We start from the raw sequence: 23,187 nt of genomic DNA, 5'->3' as shown, positions 1-23,187 counted from the left end.
AGACTGAGTTACAGATCAGCAACAGTTTTTGAAAGTATTTCCACTATAGGCACTTCTTCCTAGCATTAGACAATCCTTAAATCTGTCCTCTCCATTAGAGGTTTGTGGGAAGTTTCAACATCAGCAATGGTTTGAGTCAGAAGAGTAGACTTGTTTCTTGAAATGGGCTGCATTAGAGAGTCTCCTCAAAGGATTGAGGGGGAGCCATGTAGGCACCCTCTCAAGCAGTGGGACAAGGGATGAGAATGCTAGGATTCGCAGGAGAGAAGACAGAAAAAGTGTCAGCATTTTGCTTTATCATTAACTTTAGTGGTCTATGCATTATTCATGTTGCACATTTTGTTATTGCTGGTCTTTTTTATTTGGTATTCCATGTCTTGTAGTTTATCAAGAGTCGACAAAGTGTCATCCTTGAAATTGATATTGGCATAGTAATTGTTGTCTTTCTCCGTTGATGATTATCCCTTCATATGTGTATAAATATCAAGGATAGAAAGACAAAGGGATAGTATATAAGGTAACCGTAAGATTTGATAATCTTAATAATATAATTTCCCTTTGTTATTATCATTATATTCTTGAATTGTTGAATGTTACATTGCATGGAGGCTTGTGAAATAGGCATGAGAAAATGAACTACTTATTAGAAATGAAGAACAACCTCATAACAAATAAACCTTTATGTACAATAATGTGCTAATGATATCACAAACAAATTCAAGCTAAAAATCTCTACCTTTAGAATGCTAAACATGTATAAGCCATGTAGATTTATCGACAACCTAGCAACCTAGCGCTTGGCTTATTAGACTTGTTTTTGTACCAAAGACATCACATAAGGCGAGCTATTGATCCAGTGGGGTGGTATCAATTGTAAAACAATGCACGTTTTCCCATAGAAATTCACCTATATGTTAAATTGTTCATAAGTTGATTGATGGACAATAGATTTTTGTTCGTTATAGGAACATACCTATCGTAACAAATTATGAATTTGACAACATTGCTTAGTACAATTCTAACATTATCGATCCCCTTCATGTGATCATCCATCACCTAGTGAAACAAAATCCATGTGGCTAGAATCAATAATAAACTTGACTTACGAATCCTTTGAACACTTGAAGTGTATGGATGCATTGGAATCAAATAGCAAAATACTAATATTAGAACTATCTCAGGAGGATGGTTCACATATGCTTCCTTGGAATCATGTTTAGCCTTAGCTTGCATCGTCTTATTGTGGGATATGTCATTGTTGTTTTTGGCATTCCTTCCTTCCTTCAAAGTTATGACAATAATAGCACTAAACTTTTCTATGGTTGAGAAGCGAAAGTAGAAGAATTCTTTGTTTTGTCCTTATAACATGCAACAAATGCACTCTTTGAACATCCAGAATTGGATTCAGCCATTTATTTTTGCCTATTGTGCCGATTTTATCAAAAGCCAGAGTTTGTCCGTTGGCACAAAAACTGTTCGCTGCCAATTTCAGTTCAATGTTGCACCTTTGTTCAATGCAAGATTCAGCAGTTGTCTTTAAAATCATGCCTTTGGTCATTGCTTAAATTTGTTGTTGTGTTTGTCACTACTTTGCAAAGACACCACAATTTGCATGTTTTTGATGACAACAAACTTCCAATCTCTTCAAATGCTGTTGAAACCTTGCCAAAACTTCAATTTGCAAAAAATTATCTTCTGCAATAACTTCAATCATGAACTCAAAGGTTATGGAATACATTTTCGAGTGACAAAAGATATTGAATGTAGTTATATAACCTTTGATGCATGTTTTTTATTGTTTTCTAGTGTGTTTATTTATGTATAGATGCCCTTAAAACATGGATATAACTCGTGGGAAGTATTGGCTAGGTTTCAACTGCTCAAACTTGGTGAGTACTTGCCATAGGCTTGGCCCATGGCAGGCGAGTTTGTGCACAAGATACATGCTCAAACTTTTAACCTCACGATTAAAATAGGTACTTGATGAGTTTTGGAAGTATGTGTTAGCATGTTAACAAGTTGCACATATGCATATTTGATATAGTTGGTAGTTCTATAACTAGTTTAGGATCATTTTGAAATCCTAGTTTGTTGTTTCAATAAGCACAAAATTTAGAGACATTTTATAAGGTAATTGTGGATCCATTGTTTAAAACCATGCAATGGAATTTTTATAGTGTTTATAGATCATTCTAGTTCTCATTTGTATTAAATTAGTAAAATGAGCAAAAGAGAGAAGGATAAGAACTTACATCCAAAATCTGTTTCATTAGAAGCTAGAAATTTTACTCAACCAAAACTCACCTATTTATGTTAACTCTTGTAGTAGTCCTAGCATACGAAGACTGAGACCACTGCTTTCTAACAAACATGTACTTTAGGGAAGTCTTTGATTGAAGCAAAGATTGCAATGTGATAAAGTTCATAGTGAATTGGGTTAATTAGGATGCATTAAGTCTTTTTTTTTTTAAATTTTGTATTGCCTTGTTAAATTGAGGACCCAAGTATGGTTGTATATGTATTTGCAAATGTTTCTATCATGTTCCACAATTGTTTTGTTCCATAGGATGTTTTCAGGATCCCCCAATATAAGGTTAAGACAATGAGTAGAATAGGAAGTTGAAAATATAGATGGGAACGACATAATTTGTTGCATTGTTTGTGATTACTTGCATAATATTTGTTTTGCCCACCTCAGCCATGACTTCATCTAAAACTAGATAAAAGAAATTTGCATTTTTTATCTTCCCGAAGGCATCAATGTATTTGTTATGGGAAAATAGTACCTGCTTGGAAGATACAAGGAAATTCAACACTGTCCTGTTTCTCCTATTTGTTCAACCATCAAACATAATGATATGATTATTTTTCCTCCATATCTATTGTTGCTCAGTACTAGTGGCTTTCACATCCTTGGAAGTTACAAGGAAATTCAACACTGTCTTGTTTCTCCTATTTGTTTTCGGTGATGTCCCCAAACAAGACTCCATCAAGCATTGTTAGTATGAGAAAGCTCCTTGTATTATTTTTATCGATGAACAAGCCATTACAAAGAACACATTAAGGCGGCAATCATAGCAAGGAGATGATGTGATCTGTATAAAGATGGCAAACTGTTTTAGAGAATAAGACAAGTGGCTTTTCACTAATAACGACGACTACAACTTATAGCAATGTAAATGATAAATAGCTGATATGAAAGGTACGCTTGTGATCTGGATGTAGAAGCACGACATGATGAATAGAAGCAACATGGACAGACTCTCGTTATGGACAACTTCATGATCAGATTCTCATTATGGATCGATATTTCTAATGGCAATCCAACCTATGCTTATCAATCGATCTCCTTGATAAGAAGCCACAAATGGCATTATCAATGCCAAGGCCATAAAGAAGACAAGACATTGATTAAGAGAAATCTGATTCTCATTTATGAAACAGGGCATTATGTGTGAAGTCGATGCATTAAAGAAGAGGCAGATTATTAAAAGAATGTAATACCATTTATATGTGCTGTGATTTTATTGAGAGAATGTCATTCATTACACAAAGTGATAATAAAGGCAGTGATGGTAGTTGCACTCAAAGACTTTAAGTGACATAGTAGAAGTCGTAGTTGAAATAGAAGATCAGAATTAAAGTCTAAATCAAGACCATTGTTTCCTAGGTGCAAGTCACAATGTTAGATGATACAGGACAGCGATCTAAAGGTGCCACATTGGATAGGAATAAGGAGAATACGACATGGAACAAACTGTGATTGAAAAGAAGTACAATCACCACCTATGTGTAACATAAACTAATGTCCTTGTAAAAAGACACAAAGACAACCCATTGTCATTGATTAGCGATAATAAATGGGAAAGGTATCGATAGTTATCATAGGGGGGATTGCGCAAGATCATTATCAACGTTACCCATAATAACACATGCTGTCGCAGAAGTTCATATCGCTAACCAGAAGGATCCAATACTATATTGATGATCCACATGAAGAATGAAACAAGTTGATGTCAGGCAGGGGGTCGTCTCACATTCATCGCTGTCCATGAAGAAGATAATTAGATCGGTCAAGATATGAAAGAATACCATTGTTAAGGGATAGAACTAACAGTTCGAATGGATTAGTTAATCACATGATTCGTAAGCAAAGTCAGGCTGGTCATGTGATTTAATAATGGCCATAATAAAAGAGGTACAACTCCTCACATCATGCCCATTAGGTGGCTATTAAAGGAGGAATTTATATACAGGTTTCAGAGGGCAGCGCTCAGAAAAGCCAACACAGAACCAAATATATTTATCAGAACATAATATGTTAAAAGCAGCCAACTTGAAGTCTCAATACAGCCGATGATAGAAAGAAGATGATGTCTTCAATACAGCCGATGATAGAAAGAAGATGATGTCTTCAATATAGCCAAAGCTGATAGAGTTGACCTCATAAAGAATTTTTGTGACTCTGAACAAATATTATGTCAAATCTGATACAATCGAGGTAATGTTTAAGCTGATCAGTCGGGAAAGAATTAATACGCAGCAATGATCTCTTATAATGTTTGTATTCATTACTTATGATTCATTAAGAATTGTTGAAAGATACAATTTGCAAGTAACTATGTTAAGGTGCAATTACAAGGAGCAAGTGTAAAATGTTTTAATTTAGAAAAGTAATAAACATTGAGTCACAACCTTTCGATAAGAGACGTCTACTCGAAAAGGGCACATCTCTAAGAGATAGAAGATATTTAAAGGATCGATTGGATAAGCAAGTAAAGAAGGGTGGTGAAGATGAATTATATACACCCATTTAATGAATGTGTTCTTGGAGATTATGGCAGACCTTGCAAAGAGGTTATTATGGTTATCTTGTGCTAGAATTGGGAAGACTTTATAAAAGATTTTGGGAAGAATATATTTTATTAATCTAATCTGAAGGGCTCAATCGAGCAGCAAAATTCACAAACAAGGAGGAATATGTTTCTAGTACACAAATAAGAGAAAAACTATCAAGATAAGTCTTATCGTCCAAACTATGTTTAAAGTTTAAGTTAAATATTATAATGAAATGTCCTTGCATTTGATAAAATTATATTTATTATAAATGTATTACAATCCTCACCCTAAGTTGGATGGTTGTCTCAGGACTAAATTAAGGTAAATCGCATCAGGGAACATTACAGTTCAACCATAAAACATAATGATAGAATTCTTTTTCTTCCATATCTCATGTTGCTCAATACTAGTGGCTTTCCCATTAACCACCTTTTTTTACTCAAAATCACACCTTAAGCTACTCGTCATTAATGGTAATTTGTTGCACCAATAGAAAATATCATTTGCCAAAAAGTAGACCTTGTTGGAGTAATTAGGATAATTACCTAGTAATTAATTAATCAACCATTTGTTAAAATAATATTAATATCTATTCTATAATGGTCATCTTCTATTTTTAGCAGTCATCTTAGTTGTCGACTTATTTAGCTATTTAGCTTTTTAGTTGACTTATTTAGCTTGTTTAGTTAGCTTTTTATTATTTAACTTTTTTAAGCGTTTTAGCTTATTTGATTTCACTTTAATGACTAGTTCTTATTTTAGAACGTTGTCTTGTAATATCTATATATATGCTTGTATATCGTTGAATAGATTATCCAATTATTGAATCATTCATTCAATTATTTTTCACCATTAATTACTTAGGTCCCTTATTACTTTATTACATTTCAGCTAAAGTTAAGAGTGCTTTTCTATTATATGATTGAGCTAATTAAATGTCAAATTGTCCCAAGTCATGGGATTAAGACACTTGTTGTGCTCTTATTTAATCCTCTCCTAGAGTTTTCATCTACGGTTCTTATCTTTATGCTTTTATAAGCATTTATTGTATTGATTATAATCTATCTAGTTCATTTATAGTTTAATCTCAATATCATATTCCTCTTTTGGATCAATCTCAAGGTTTCATAGCTTCAATCATGGCTTCTTCTCTTCAAATGTGATAGGTGTTTTGGTTGTATGTGACTTCTGGGAGTTGTGGGGTTAGCTATCAACTCTAACATGGTATTGGAGATCCAACCTTGAGGAGAAAAATTGGCTCACCTTGAAGAAAAATGGACATCATTGTTGGATTCAAAACAATGAAAAACATGAAGTTTTCCTATCAATTTGTCAAATTTTGCAAGAAGCAAAAAAAGAAAAAGAATAAGGCAAAATTTGGCAATAACTTTTGCTCAATGTATTTTGGAGAAAAACAATTTTTGGGTTTTGTTCATATAGCTATGTGAAACTATTTGGGTATCCGTTAGATTTTGCAGATAGGGAACAAATTTTACAAAAAAAAAATGTTGTTAGAATAGCATGGTGTGACTATTTTTTGTACAGGTTGAAGTTTATGATTTTATAAAATTGCGTGTTTTTCTTTTTGGATTTTGTTGGTAACATCAATTTTTTTAAATTTTTTGTGGGCATCTTTTTATTGTTTGCATGTGATGAGTAAAGGGTCTTGTCTATTGGCTATCAGTTGGCTAAATTTACACTCTTCCAATAAATCGGGCATACGGTATCAAAATTGGCCAAACGAGACACCATTGGAAAGTTGATCATGAGCACTTTCCAGTGGTGTAGGTCCTATTATCTGATTTTGTTGTTGGTTCTTGTTAGTATTAGTCAAAATCAAATCTTCAATTTTTGCTTTTGAGCTCATCTTTTCACCAATATCTCCGACTTTCGCAATTCTTTTGACATTGGAAAGGCGATTGAAAGGTCTTCAGATCCATACGTTCTCTATTTCTAGAATCTGCCTTAGGTACATTTTATTCAAGTTTTTGTGTTTTAACATATTGGTTAATTATTTGGATGTTTTGGCACATGGAAAGGATTCGTTTGTATGAGATGTCATTAGATATGCTCTACGTGCACTGAGGTTATTGGGGTTTGATATTTTCTTTTTGAGGAGTTATCATGATTATTCTGTTCATCTTGTTGTTGTCATCCTCGCAAAGTGTAATCACGAGTCTTGGCGAAATGGCATCCTAACACATCTTAGGTGGCTAGATTGTTTGCTTTATTTGTATGGACTCATACTTGAATCAAACACACTAGGGGGTAGATCAACTTGGGGTATTATTATTGACCACGTTGTAGGATTGATTTGTTCTAGTGTGGATCTTGACAGTATGTGTACTATATCGGACATTGATTGTCCCCACACACTTTGGACTTGATCTTGGGAGATCCATGGAGACCTTATTCTCTCTCCATTCCCAGAGGATCTTGCAACAAATTGTCTTATCCCCCCTACACATGTAGATTGCATACCCTTTGATGATGATACTTTAGAGGTGCTCGAGTATAGTACAGGTTTTGCATGTTCCAATGGATTAGAGGCTTGTCTTCTAGTTCCTACTCCTCATATTGAGGCCCGATCTTTGTCATCTGTTGTTCTTGATCAACTTCGATTGCCACATGCAGGGTCCCCATTGATTTAGTGCAATACGATATTTGTCATTATTTGTGCTCTTCCTTGATTCCGCTATGTGATTCTTTTTGCATCAACATTTTGGACCAAACTCCATGGTCCATCACTAGGAAGTAAATTGAGAGGTGAAGGAGAAAAATGATGAATTGCAAACCAATGTGGATTAAGAAGACAGGGGTGGAGAAAGGAGAGAGTACGAGGTTCAAAGTAAGAAATAAAAAGTAAACTACACACATATAAGAGTAAGTAAGATAAGATAAAACATAAATAAAATTGCCAAGAATGTCTTTGATATCCATATCTTCCAGCATAGCTACTTGGGATTCATATCTTGTAGACATATTGTAATGTCCCCTTCCATGTAGAGCTCTTGGAAGACTTGTTAGCCTATATAATTTTTGTAGGCTATAGCCAGGTTAAGGGGATTAGCTAATTAAATTATCTAATATTATCCCTCAAAAGTAAATCATAAGGGTAATATTATTTAATTAATTTAATAAAGTATCAAGTTACTCTAATGTTGGTTAAGTGAAAATGTAATAAAGTTACTTTATTATTTTTGTCCCTCAAGTCAAATTTAAAATAAAAAGATGGGAAAATCAAGAGTTAAAGGAGGAAGATAAAAGGTGGTTTCTTGTGTCTATAAAAGAGAGATTTGGGCTTCATTTGTATCATACTTGGTTTATTTCTCATTTTGATCTGGAGAGCTTTTTAGAGCTATAATCAAAGGATGGAAACCCTTTTAATTGGTGGTTGTGGTAGTGTAAAGGTCTACCCTAGGCAGAGTTAGAGATATCATTTTGGTATGTCACATTGCTTTATTTGTCAAAATTGTCTAGTCTCATGCGGACACAAATTTATAGATGGTTCTATTTGTATTATTAGGATTATTTGTCATGGATGCTTCACCGATGGATATTATTTTGATATCGGAAAGAGTTTTATTCTAAGGTTGCAATTAACTCTCTCTATCACTTGTTTCTGAGTTGAAGCTTCTAATACAGTCTGCTGGAAAGAAACAAGGTTAGCATTTCATATTATTTTTGGCCTTTAATTTTAGTAATGTATGCCCCATCTCTATTATTTAAATCTGCACTTTGCATATACTTGCAATGATTCCAATCAAACAATCAAACAATCCCATTCATTACATCTGAGAACACAAACAATAGAACTGATCATATGCAAACTCTAAAACAAGAGTGGTTGAGAGGAAAAATCTAAGGACAAAGTAGGAGGGCTCTGTTTGTGGAGTTTCAGATTGCAGATTTGGAGGATTATCTTGAAGACATTCATCTCCTCTTTTTTGATAACCACATCAGTGTTGTCAGCCCAGCTTCATCATCTTTGCAGGTTGCTCTACAGTCTTCACAGGTTTTTGAGTTGACATCATCTCATTCCGACATTTGAGTAGTTTTGAGAGGCACACATCATTTGGATTTATATTCTTGATCTTATAGTTTATGGGAATGGTTTCTCCAATCACTAGTGGATTTGTTTCTTTCTAAGGGGAGAAACATTTTTTGCAGGCAGCGGATCTAATCTGTCCTTAGGCATTCATTATTGGTACATGAGCTACTTCTTTAAGGGGGGGGATTCCTATCCTCATTTTCTTTGCCCTATATGGGGGCATCTATTGTACTTCTCTGACGGAAGTAGTCCTTGGGGGTTACATTGAGTTGTCTTTCTATCCTTTCTTATTAGTGCAATCCTATTTCATTCTCTCTTTTTGAGAGGAGTTTTTTCAATGTGGTTTTATCCTTTACACCAGTTATGAGAGATCGTTTTTTTTTTTCGTACATGGGTATCTCATTAGGCCTTGTAGTTGGGACCCATCCATGCATCCATCTTTGTATTCATCATTAGGTCATGAACTTCTCCGTAAGTTGATTAATTAACTAACCAATCAATAATTACTTGGGTCTCTTGTTGATTAAGTTGATTAATTAACTAACTAATCATTAATTACTTAGACCCCTTATTGCTTTATTACACTTAACATAAACTTATGAGTGCTTTTCTATTATTAGATTGAGCTAATTATAGGTCAAGTTGTTTCAAGTCATATGATTAAGACATTTGTCATGCTCTAATTTAATCCTCGTAGGGTTTTTATCTAGGGTTTTTTTTTATGCTTTTATAATTATTCATTATAATCTATCCAATTTATTTACAGGTTAAGCTCAATATTAGATTCCTCTTTTGGATCTATCTCTTTCAAGGTCACATGACATCAATCATAGCTTTTTCTCTTTAGATGTGATAATGTTTTGGTTGCAGGTGATTTTTGGCAGTTGTGGGGTTATCTATCAACTCCAAAAGACGTAAAACAAAAAATAAAAAGTAAGTATTCTAAAATTTAGAATTTGGATTTGGAAAACAATATATAAAAAGAACTAGTTATCATTTGGTCACATAAAATGGAATGGAGTGATAGAACCAAAAGTCTTCAATTACACTCCTTATTGCTTGTTTATTTCCATTCCAATTCATTCTCTCAAGTGATAGTTGAAAATCTAGAGTAGTGCATGGTACGATATACAAACCCAATTTGACTTTGCGAACTCTAGGACCAACACTATGACTAATGTTTGAAGTTGAAGGGAATGGAGGAATCATAAATGTAGAAGAGTCTCCTTAAACTTGGCCTATGCCTGCCATTTATTCCTTTCATTGCTTTTTTAGTTCATCTTCAAAGGATTCTATATGGGATTTTACCTAGTGCAAAACATTAGGAGGCACTTGCATGCACAAAGAAACATCCTGGCTCACAAAAGTAGATGAGTCTCCTTGAACTTGGCCTATGACTACCATTTTTTCCTTTTCTCTTTTTAGGTCGTCTTCAAAGGATTCTATATGAGTTTCTACCTAGTGCAAAACATTAGGAGGCACTTGCATGCACAAAGAAACACCTTGGCAACATGTGTGTGAGGTGAAGTTTGAAGTGACTTAGGCCCCCCTCTTTAAATTTCAATTTGCAATAATTGCAAACCAACTTCCCTTTTTTAGCTTCTATCATGGCATGTTTCCAACTCAAGTCTTTTCTAAATGGAGTTGTCATTATAACAATTTATAAATTGCAAGTAGGGTGTAAACACAAATAAATGAAGAGTTAGTTAATAATTCAATGTTAAACTCCATGAGATGTCCCTTTAGCTATGCTATTCGATGTGTTTTAATTCTTGCTTTTAGGCTGCAAACAACATTGAAAGCCAACCCAATTGCATAAATTCATTTTGCTATGTGCTGGTTGACAATGTTCAAAGTATTGTTTTGAAATACAATTATCGAAGGACTCCATGGTCTTTTGTGTGTAGTGGGTTTTTCAATTTTAGGAGTGGCCAAAAATGGGTGGCTTTCTATGTGCTTTATTCCTTCTAATCTTCTTTTTGCTAAATTAAGATTTGCTCAATGACTTGCTAGTTCATTTGTTTGCTCTTGCTTCGTAATAGATGCTAACACCTTCGATGGCACAATTACATCATTTTATTTAGGGCAAGCTTTGATGCCTTGGTCAAGTATCTCACATAGCTGGGCTTTCACCTGACCATACGAATAAGCTTTGGCAAATCAAAATATATAGCTTCCACTATTGAGAACTAGTTGTATCATATCAAGTTCAACATGCTTCTGTAGAGTTGAACTTAGATCACTGTTCTGAATTTAGGTCAGCTTGTGGAGTTAGAACTAGCTGCTAGTGTAATACTTATGGCAAGAAATTTAATACGCAACAAAAAATTAAAACAAATAAAATTATAAAAATAACAAAGAGATGCATAAAACCTAGCTCTTTTGATACATTTCTAGAAGAATGAAAGAAAAACAAAGCAAAGGGTTTATTTCATGTTTGTAAAGCAAAAATGGAGTAAAAAAATGTTAGACACAATGTACCACTGGAGGGGGGTGAATTAGCGGTTTGCAAACTTTTCCCTTAATCTATCCTATGTGTGTATACTGGTTATCAGATCTAACAAAAAGCAGACTTACCGGTTTGATGGGAGACTATCACAAATACAATCACACATGAAAGGGACATCACATAACACCAACATATACAAGGAAAGCCCAAGATGGGAAAAACCTCGGTGAGAAAAGCTGCTGGAGTCTATTGCTCCAATCTAGCCTCACAATGAATCTCTGATTACAATGTTTAGGGCACCAACCCAAGGGGCTTCAACCCTTGATTTAGGGCACCAACCCAAGGAGCACCAACCCAAGGAGCACCAACCCCTGCACCGAGCTCCAACTCAGTGATTACAAAATCATATTTTGATACCAAAGTTATCGTCTTGTTACAAAAGAACTTTGTAACTCTCAAGTGTGTCTCTCCATCGGTTCTCCTCTCTACAGATCTCTGTCGGTTCTCTATTCACCTTTTCTCCGTAGCAACCTTATCTCCTACTGCAACCTAGTCTCTGCTGCACCCTTGCCGGTTCAGCCTCTTCTCCTTCTATGTCGGTTCTGCTCTTTGTCGGTTCTGCTCTTTGCCGGTTCTGCTCTTTTCTCTGCTACACTGCTGCTTCTCCACCAGTCTACTTAGTGAGATATCCTCTATCTGATTACTGGCGGTTCTATGCTTGAATTCTCTGCAATCCTCTGCAACTCTTCTTTGCCGGTATGGTCATTGTCGGTTCACTCCTCTGTTAGACTAAATGGCTGACTGCCAGTTGAACCCTTCAACCTGATTCTCTCTCACACTTAGTCTCTTCTACTTCTTCTTGTTGAGCACTTGAGTGATTTCACTTCTTCAGCAACAACACCCTCTCATTCAGCGGCAAACCTTCATCGATTTTGGCTTACATATTTATAAATTGGTTTTCCCGCCAAAAGCCAATTCAAATTTTGGGTGGTTAGGGTTTCTTCATCGACCTCGAGGCAAACCAAATCCAATCAGATCTCACGAGATTTGATCACCTTGATTGATGAACTATAACTCATCAATCAATCCTGCCATTGTCGTGCCTTCTAGAACACGCCTGCCTCATTTAGCAACCTGCTTTTAAACTGTTAGCGGATTGCTTGGTCGATCAACAAGAATGGTTTCGCGGTTCCCTTCACCTGCCTCGATCTTCTCAAACAGTTTGTGCTGGATCTCTGTTGTCCATCTGACCTCGAGCTGCAAACCTCTGCTATGCATCTCGTGATTCACGCAGTCGACATAAATGTTGTCCTGTCACCTTCTACCTCGTCGCCTGACACTTTACCAACTCAACAAGACGACCTGCGCATGCATGCCACTTCACCTCCACGTGGTCCCTGTGTCGGCATCCACCTTTTGCTGGATCATCTGGGTCGGTATGGATGGGATGACTGACCAACTCCATTACCGGGTTCTTCTGCCGGTTCTTTAATCCTGCCGGTTATACCCTAACCGGTCCGCCTTCACCTTGCACTCTGCTTCTCTTCCGATGGAACACTCAACCGGTTAGCACTCTTGCTAACCTACCTTATTCACATCCTCATCAGATGGGAGTCTTCTACATCTACACTTTGTCCGCATTACCGATGGACATACTTACCGGTAAACACCTTGATGACACCATGTCATCAACCTTCAACTGTTGTAATGCCTTTCTCCATTATCAGTCCGGACATCATCTCAACCGGTTTGTCAAAGTGTCAAACCCATCACTTCTTTACTCTTCTTTTTCTGTCCCCGTGGCACAACATGCCAACTCTTTCTAAACCGGTGCACATCTCTGATTTCATGCACCTGAGATCTTAGTGTTTCACCAGTAGATCCAGTGTGAGCCTTCAATCACCTGCCTTATACTCTTCTCTCTTATCTCGGTGGGCTATGATGCATTTCATGCATAATAGGAGATAAGCTCCACTTACCGGTGAGAGTGGATCCTTGTCATCTGCATCTTGCAATGCACCAAAGTGGCTTCCCTGTTTGAGCAGCATATCTTCAAACAGGCACATGCGATCCAGTTGGGGCACACTTGCTGTCAGTCTTCTCTTCATATGGTGACTACATCCTTATCTGGTGGGAGTTTTGCTGTTTGACATCCACATAGCATACCGGTGACCTGTACATCCTTCTCCTTCGGTGTTGACGTGATTTAGATAACATTCCCCCTCTTCATCACAATCAACCGACCAGCATCTCGCTCTCTTACAGATGTCATCATTTACCGGGTGTTATATCATACCGGTCTCCTGTCCATATCTTCCACACAAGTCAAACACTAACTTGTGTACCGGTGACTCCAATGGTCATTGTACTGAATGACATTCTCTCCCTTACCGGTGACCCGTTAGGCTAGGTGACATCAAAGACATCACATCCGGTATGCATCAATGACAGTGCTGCACATACATCTCTTATACCGGTAGCCATCCTATACTGGTTGACATCAATGACAACACAATGCCAACAAAAAAAACATCTCTTTGCAATTATTTCATGTTTGTAAAGCAAAAATGGAGGAATAAAAAATGTACCTTTGCAATTTTTTTATCTATGATCTTCTTGGAAGCTGCTAAACACTTGCAAATATGCAGGAATGACAATGCAATTGTTCGAGAACCTTGAAAGATCAACATTCAGCTCTCTTTGTTGATTCAACAAGCAAAAATGAAAGTTCAGTTATTTAGAATAATATTTGTTTTTTGCATTAGAAATGAGCTAGAATGAACTAGCTTTGGTATTTGAAATGTTTTAGAAGTGACTTCTAGAGTTTTAAGTACATTTTGAGTTGCGTAGGTGAAAGTCAAAGCAAAAAAAAATTAAAAAGAAAAGCAAAGAAAAAAGTGAAAATGAAGTGTAGAGGATTGATGGATTCACCTTGGGTTTGCTTGGTTTCCCCCATACCCTTCTTGGGTTCACCCTAGATGAACCCAATGCTACTATCTTGCATCTTAGTTGCATCTGTAGGTGGATTGGACCAAATCACGGATCCGTTTTGAACTGGACCCAGATCTGGCCTGTCTACAGGCAGATCCAGTAACACACACGTATATATCTTGAACATGGTGAGAATTTTTTCTGTACTGGAAACTTCACCTGCTTGCCTCCACTGCTCCTTTTCTCTCAACTCCATGAGACATTTCATTAAGCGATCCAATTTAGTGTGTTTTTGGTCTTTTAATTAAGATTGCCCCTAGCATTCAATCATCTAGAATAATTCATAGAGTCAAATGAAGGTTTTCTGGGAACTTGCAGAGTATCAACCAAAATTGCGCTCAGAAATTACGAAGCTGTGGGTTTTAGATAGTCTGTGAAATCTCTTTACTTGCCTTTCATATTTTAGAATGATGCTATGATATACTTGAGACATCTTTGGTCTCTGTTTCCAAGATATCCCAAAAGGTTTTCATTATTGTGATAGTATATGTATTGTTAATAAAAGGAACCAACGTGCATTCAGCACTCTAGTCTAATGTAAATTTTTTCACAGACATCATTTGTCTTGTCAGTGTCGTGAATGGCATTTTCTTTGGCCTCTGGGCTCTATGAATGTTCATAATTGTTTGACATGCCTATAAATTTTGTAGTTAATCTGTCTTGTGAACTTTTTGCAGGTCCTGAATGGTTTAATTAACAGGGATGATCCCAAAGAAGCAATGACTGTTCCAATTGGAATTATTCCTGCAGGCTCTGATAACTCCCTTGTTTGGACAGTGTTGGGGGTTAGGGATCCTATTTCTGCTGCATTAGCTATTGTAAAGGTGAGATAAATAATTGTTTGAATGAAGTGTGGCAATATCAAAATTGGAGGATTATGTCTGGCTAGGTACAGACATTTACTGCATTATAGATGCTTTTTCCTCATGAATTTAATATAATGGTGGCAAAAAAACTTTTGCTCATTTTGTTGAATCACGTGTCATAATTAAGGTTATGTTGATTATTCACTTGTATAAATAGAAGTAAGATGCATGCTGACTATCGTACCAGGTTTTTGTTCAAGTTATGATGTCGTCGTAATTGCTTGCAAAATGCACAGGCTGTTATTTGCAATCTTGTGGGTCCAGCTAATGATTGTAGTCCAATTGCAATTATAATGACAAATTAACGATTTTTAGGATTAAGCATGATTGAATATCTAGAAGTTGTTGCATCCATTCTGTTTGAAAACATAAACTAAACGAGATGTTAAAAATATTGTCTTTATCTTATGGTTCTTCAAGCTTTTTTTGGGGTTGGGAAGTGAGTCTATATCAGTCTTGCACAATAATGTCTGGGCTAAGCGTTTGGCTCTTCCTATATATATATAGGCGCTTTGAAGGATTTTTATGCAAGCGAGAACACATTAGAGTTTATTAACATGTAATGACTGTAAGAAGGTAAGATTATTCAAAATTTTTGTGTCTAACAAACTTGTTCATTCTGATATAAACTGAAAATGTTGTTATTTATATACTGCTCAAATTAAATTGGTTTGTTGATTGGACCAAATTAACTTAGTGATATCATAAACTGTTTTAGAGTGCCTTTGGATTCAACTGTGCATGTATTTTGCATCGGCATTCTAACGATAGATCACGGAGTGTGATTTGAAACCCTGATGCAAAAAACATACACAGTTGAATCCATTATATTTATTTCTCCTGATGATGGACCATATAGTGTGATCCAAAATGTTGATGCAAAAAACATGCACAGTTGAATCCAAAAGCTCTCTCAATCAATATTCATGGATTGTGAAAAAATCATGTTTACTAATATCATAAAATTTAATGATTTACCAAATTCACATGCTAGTTTGATCAAGATTTTATATGGAGTTTTTACATTTATATATTTGTATAAGATAAAGGGCTAAGATGGACTATATTTAAATTCTTTTTTGATTTTTTCGAAGTTGATTCTAAGGCTATATGCCTAAATTAAGCACACGGGTTATTATTTTCAACTAAAGGTCTACTTTTAGTGGCTGTAGAAATATGAGGGAATGGTGGCTTCTTCTAAGAAGCCATTGCATTTGTGTTGCAGCAAAGTTTCACTAGTAGAATTTTTTAAATAAGTACTTTATTTCAATATTGTTTTTTACGAGTGATATGCCCCACCTGAATTTTTCAAATAGGAGAATTCTTATGAGTAATTGTGTTGGCAGAACTATTTTTTAAGATAAACATACAAGATTTTGCTTCTCGATTCAATAATTGCAATTGGTTGTTGCTTGTCTAACATACCCTTTAAAATAGAGCATACTTTGAGAGGTGGAAGTTTTGAAGATGAAATAGGAAGGTGACATTAGAAAGGGTAATTCAGGATGAACTTATAGGACGATAGAGAGGTATTAGCAAGAATTACAAGGCCTTGGACATTTCTGGAAAATTTGTTACCTGCAGTTGACTATGGTTAAAGAAGTGAAGTTTAAGTTGAGAGTAAGACAATGTGAGTATTAACAAGCTCCTTAAAAGGCAATGAATTTAAGTGAATTTACATTCGTGCATTCTAGTTTTGTACCAGTTAGTTATCTTTGAACATGGAAATTTATGTGTTGTTTTTTTGCTGAGAGTTTTGGATCTTATTTTTATGAGTTATACCATACTGTCCACAGGTGATTTGGTCCATCAATGGATAGTTTTTTAAATGTCATAGGAGAGATAGTATAGTGCTAGTCAGTACAATTTTTTCGTTTCTCCAAATGTTAAAATATGGGCATTTTATTCTCAATTGTGGAACTCTACTTGCTAATTATCAAAGGGTATGTATTTTACTTACAAAGATTATATTTCAAAGATACTTATTTTGCTAACAAAGATCGCTCTCTATTTTCTGAAAACAGGGTGGTCTAACAGCGACAGATGTTTTTGCAGTTGAGTGGGTCCAAACTGGTGACATTCATGCAGGTCTTACAGTTGCATATTACGGATTCGTGAGTGATGGTAACTTTATATCATTCTAATCTACATTAGTATCTTCGTTTTTAGAAATAGTTGTTATGTAAAGAAGGTATTGAATATTTGTTTGAATTTTACTTCTAAATGGTCATTTTTCTTTCTTTCTTTAAGATAAAAAGCTTGGTAAGCTATACAATTGATCATGTCAGTTCAATTTTGTATTTAGGAAGCCTATTTGATCTCAATAGTCTTTTGTTTAATATTTAGTCTCAATGTTATTTATTTTGATTTTAATAAGTTATTTTATTCTTAAACCATGGAGTATGCTGCTATCAAAAGAGATTTATAAGACATATAATTCAGAATGATTATTTTGTTTGTCAATTTTTTTTCCTTTGCTTGTCAAATGCACAATGTCTGTATTATACTAGGAAGATGGCCAGTTTTATATACTATAGGTTGTATTAGTATGAATCTGTGATTTTGCAGCTACGGAGAGTTTGTAGTCCTTTGATTTATTCATATATCACATGGTCTGCAGTCTGTAACCTGCTGAAGATGAATATAAATTTTGCAGTATTTTTATATTAATATTGCACTCTTGAGATCTAAATTATGTAAGAGAAATATAAGTGCAAACATTTCCAGTTCTGATCATGGGAGTTGCACATAACTTATTACTGTAATAACTGGAGAAGAATAAACTGTAAATTAAACCCTATCTATTGTTTTCAAGAAATGTATGTACGACTGCAGAAGATTGCTGTACAGGTTTTGTTTTGGTGGAAAATGGGGAACAGCTAAACTGATTCTATGGTAATTAGGGAACCAAACAAAACATTTCAAATAGACATTGGTGCTAGATAGGCTGCAAAATATCTCAATAAAGGTTGGAAAATCATAGTATGATCAATTAAATTATTTAGTGAGCAGAGGATTAACAGGTATTCAAAAACAATTGAAAGAATATTTGAAAAAACTTAGATCAATCAGTGTAAGTAAAAGCTACATGTAATGGAATATGCACTTTACACCCTCCTATGGAAAATAGAATATATATTCTTCTTTTTAAAAAATAATAAAGGGCACACCTTCTTTGAAGACATCTAAAAATCATGGCGACTGACATGCCATATAATTATGTTTTGTGATTTTCTTCTTGTGATAAAATTTTAAAAAACAGGTACCCAACTATGGAAAATAGAATATATATTCTTCTCATTAGAAAATATTAGAGGGCACACCTTCTTTGAAGACACCTAAAAATCATGGTGATTGACATGCCATTTTCTTCGTGTAATTTTGCGGGATAAATTTTTTAAAAACAGGCCTCACAGTAAAAATCAAAAGCAAGCTAGCTAAGCCGAACTAGACAGAGGGTGCCAGGAAAAACAAATTTAACATAATCTATTATCTGACCAAGATCTTAAGTTTCATCAATATTTCCTGGAAGTAGGATATTGAATTTGTGTTTGCACCAGTGTTGTTAATCTTCTCTGGATCCCGTCAACCATTGAAACATATTGTTTATCTCCCACAATTGTTGGAAAGAGGATTCTGACTTCACAGATACTTGATCTCTCTCTGCTTCTGTATCAAAAGATTGGGACAGTGCCCCACCTCGAATCTTTTACCACCTATTGCTCAAAGGAGTTAACCCGAGGTATAATTGTGCTTTTATCATAGTTTCTATAAAGCATCAAGGATATTCTCTGTTTAATTAGTTTTGTTTTTATTATCCCATCATTGCATTAGAACCATTTTAAATGATTCAGATTGAACAAGGCAGGGCTTCATAATATTGAATTTTTCTTTCTCTAGATCTGTTGGACCCTACATGACTAGCTGCACATTAGTTAATGCAACTTGAGGGTTGGGACGCATCTCTTTGATTAATTTGATTGTAATGGTATTCCAAGACACTCTTTATCATCAGAGCATGGATTACTTCTCCCTATTGTTGCACTTCTCTGTCAAATTTTCCTTTTTTAGCTTCCATTCTTTTGCTTGCCGAAATTTTTGCCCAGATGGCCCTAAGTTTGTAACTAAAACAAGATTCACATTAAAAGGAGTGTTCTTAGGAGTTCACTTTCTGCTTTCATGTATTAATCAAACAATTTGTGCTTTATGGTGTAAGAAAGGGGTTCAGCAAGATGAAGGTTTACACAAATCTTATTAATTTGAAAACTCTTCTTTGTAATGGGTGATGTCATATGGAAAGAACCAAGGGCAACCACTATTTCTTCACAAACTAATTGTGCTAAAATTCAGGTGGTAAGTTATAGGCTATGGAAAAATATTTACAATCTGTTGTTTGTTTCCTCGTGTGAAGGGCATGCCCAAGGTGGCGTCAAAGTCTAAATGGTATATAGTTCAAAGAGCTTGGTTTTTTGAGGAATGCCTATGGTAGCACTGATAATGTCTAGACACTGCCCCTCAATTATTGGGAATTTGGGACATCTCAAATGTATGCTCTCTCCTATAAAAAGAAGACATCAAGAAACATGTCCTCTATGCTCTACACTAAATGTTACCTCTTGATGTGAAATAGATTTGTGTTATTTATTGAGATAATAAACAGTGCCAACAAAAATAAACTTAATATTGATAATTTTTTGTTGAGAAAATCAATGCACTAAATAACTTTATATTTCTCTGAATGCATTGTACTACATTTGGATGGTTCTCAACTTATTTTTACTTTTTGTTTTCCATTCTACCTGATCTTATGGCTAGACTTATGGTATTCCCAACATCATTGATTGACATTTTAGAGCTGATTTTGGTGTGCATTGAAGATTAGTTTATGCCTATTATGTTTGGCGTTGTTGCCTATCAGACTCTTGCTTTATCCCCAATATCATTGGTTGACATTCCAAAGCTGATTTTTTTATACACTGAAGACTAGTCTATGCATATTATGTTTGGCATTGTTTCCCATCAGACTCTTGTTTGCTTGTTGGCAGAAACTAGCTTCTAAATATCTCTGAAACCCAAAATGGAAAACAAAATTTGAGAAGAAAGTAAGAGATTGTGCAATTCAGTTATCACTAGAAATTGACGAAGATGATGAATTGGTGATTCCTTAGCATTGTTGTCATTTAAAATGCCTCAGAAATTTGATGGGAATTCACATGAATTCTGATGAGATTGGAAATGAGAGTAATATCACACTAGAGCTCCTTAATAGGAACAGTGCTGTCTTTTAAGACTATGGAATATTGATAAGGGCGATGATAGAAATGATAATGTGATACTAAAAAGGAAATTCAGACAGCAGCAACAATATAGGTAGGAAGATATACTATTAAATCAAAATGAAAAACATTCTATTATCACTAGAAATTGATGGATGATGAATAAGTGATTGCTTGGTGATGTTGTCATTTAAATGTCAGTATTTTTGATAGGAATTCACTTGACTTGTGATGGGATTGGAAATGGTAGTGGGATTGCACTAGACCTCCTTATAGGAACAATGATGTCTTTTAAGACTACGGAATATCAATAAGGATGATAAATGATAATGTTGATGCTCAGCTATTGTATTTGTCATATTTGTTGGATGTAGAGGAAGCAACTCAAAGATTAATGTTGATAATATCTTTTACAGAGTTGATTGAAATACTTCAGATATGCCTTCCAAAAATTCAAAGTGATATTAAATATTGTCACACCTCTGTAAATTGGAACCATGATTATAACTTCAGCTTTCATGAATATTGTACTAAAACTAGTTTTCCAGTTGCCAGCCACTGGTCTATTGAATTATTTTTCATTTTTCTAACATTGCCAATTATTTATTGATAATATCTACTTGATACTGCTGAACAAGTTTAGTGTCTCCTTCAAATTTTATGTTACATTGTTGATTATGGCATTATAGTTGGAACATGTTCTAATATCTTTTATGTTTATGCAGTTCTAGAACTTTCAGAAAAGTACCAAAAGCGTTTCGGTCCATTCCGGTACTTTGTGGCTGGTGCTCTTAAATTCTTTTGCTTGCCGAAGTACAAATATGAAGTTGAGTATCTCCCTGTACCAGAACCAACGATAAGCAATGGTAGTACTGGTGGAAATAATGGGTTTGTTATTGATGTATCAGAGAATCAGTCTGATATGTTTGGAAGAAAATCAAATATTGAAGGACTGCCAAGAGCCTCAAGTTTATCAAGTATAGATTCAATTCTGATGACACCAAGCCGAATGTCAGGAGATCTTGATGTAATAACAGGTAGTAACTATGCAAGCAGTGAACCATCTGAATATGTGCGAGCTTTAGATGCAAAAACAAAACGTTTATCCTCTGGTAGGAATTACTTGCCACCAGAGCCTGAAGAAGTTGTTCACCCTTCAATGCAAGGATCTGCAACTCCTACTAGACCCCGAAGAATGAAGTCCCGAACAGACAAAGGATGGACAGGACTAAGCACAACAAATGATTCCTCAAGATGTTCATGGGGAAACCCAGTGACTGTTGATCGAGAGGATATCTCCTCTACGATGTCCGACCCAGGACCAATATGGGATGCGGAAGCTCGATGGGACACAGGCCCAAAATGGGATACAGAACCAAAATGGGACGTTGAGAATAATCTTGATGTGAAAGGGTCTATAGATGAGATGCTGACAGGGTCAAATCATGAGGTGCAAAAGATAGAGGAAGAGAAGTGGGTTGTTAGACAAGGTCCTTTTCTTGGTGTGTTGATATGTAACCATCAGTGCAAGACAGTGCAGAACTTGAGATCACAGGTGCTTGCACCTAGGGCAGAGCATGATGATAATACTTTAGACCTGTTGTTGGTTCGTGGTGTGGGTAGAATGAAACTTCTACGATTTTTTATACTAATGCAGTTTGGACGTCATCTCTCGCTTCCATATGTTGAGTATGCCAAGGTAAATGTCTGGCCTAACTATGATATCTTGGGCAATAAAAATTGAAGTAATTTCTGAGTAAGAGAGCAAAGTGCTGTTTGTCTGGTGGCATCTTTGTGCTTACAAAAATGACAAGATTAAAATCATTGCTTGAGAAGCAAACGAGTCATTTCTTATTCTCACATTTTTTTGGTATTAAAGATTGTAAACCAAAAATAGATGTACACAATCAACTGATAAGGCAGAACCGTTTCTTATGGGACCTTGCAGGGTCCCCTATTACTTAGCTAATTAGAGACCGCACAGGGTCTAATCAAAATGAAGTGATATAGATCATCCATTTGCTGTCTACGAGATGAAACTGCTCAAAATATTATGCTGTCTTTTGCTAATTATAAATAAAACATACTGATCTAAAACCTGATCTATACAGTATACTGTTTTTCCAGAGAGGATACAACATATACAGATCCAACTACAGATTTATACATTAGTCTTTGTTGTGCAAAATACTGACTATGAACAGAATACTCTGATGACAGAATAACATAGGAAACAGCCTGCCACTGCTCAGTCAAAAGTCTCTACTCTTTCTGTAGGAGTCATTATCATTCCAAGGTGGATCGACAACTATCTACCACAATGTTCTCTTAAAATATTAATTTAAATGATTTGCCTGCTGTTGCCATTATTTGGATAAGTGTTGACGTGTATTTTATACACCATCATACACAGAATAAAATACCATTAGGCATCTTATCCTCTCTTGAGAAAAAGCCTCTAACTGCTGAAGATTCGCATAAAGGATCAGTTAGGAAGACTCCAAGGTTCTGGTTAGTAGGGTCTCTACGTGTGGACAAGCTTCCAGTGGTATGATGTGATTTGCTGTTTCCTCCAAGGGGTCTTACGCTTCCGAAAGTTCAAGATTTTACTAAACTAAAGAAACTTTCAAAAAATAACAAAAGAGTAGGGTTTTCAAGGGGTATAATCTAGTCTAACCCTAAGAATGACTTCGTGTAGACAAGACTTGGCAAGAT

At 35.4% G+C, this 23,187-nt stretch overlaps 1 protein-coding gene across 11 annotated transcripts in view; it reads left to right on the top strand.

The window, feature by feature from the left end:
- LOC131072098 (sphingoid long-chain bases kinase 1) overlaps window positions 1-23,187 on the top strand; it is a 94,666-nt gene that overhangs the window by 62,635 nt on the left and 8,844 nt on the right. For all 11 annotated transcript variants that reach the window (XM_058008149.2, XM_058008148.2, XM_058008139.2 and 8 more), the window contains 3 exons: window positions 15,008-15,154; window positions 17,221-17,320; window positions 21,198-22,171. In XM_058008149.2, the coding sequence (XP_057864132.1) occupies window positions 15,008-15,154; window positions 17,221-17,320; window positions 21,198-22,171 (1,221 nt within the window). The remainder of the gene's footprint in view (window positions 1-15,007; window positions 15,155-17,220; window positions 17,321-21,197; window positions 22,172-23,187) is intronic.

The sequence above is a fragment of the Cryptomeria japonica genome, chromosome 11 (assembly GCF_030272615.1).
Source record: "Cryptomeria japonica chromosome 11, Sugi_1.0, whole genome shotgun sequence".
Lineage (NCBI taxonomy): Eukaryota > Viridiplantae > Streptophyta > Pinopsida > Cupressales > Cupressaceae > Cryptomeria > Cryptomeria japonica.
The sequence above is the reverse complement of the archived record's forward strand: the minus strand, read 5'-3'. Positions and strand labels throughout refer to the sequence as shown.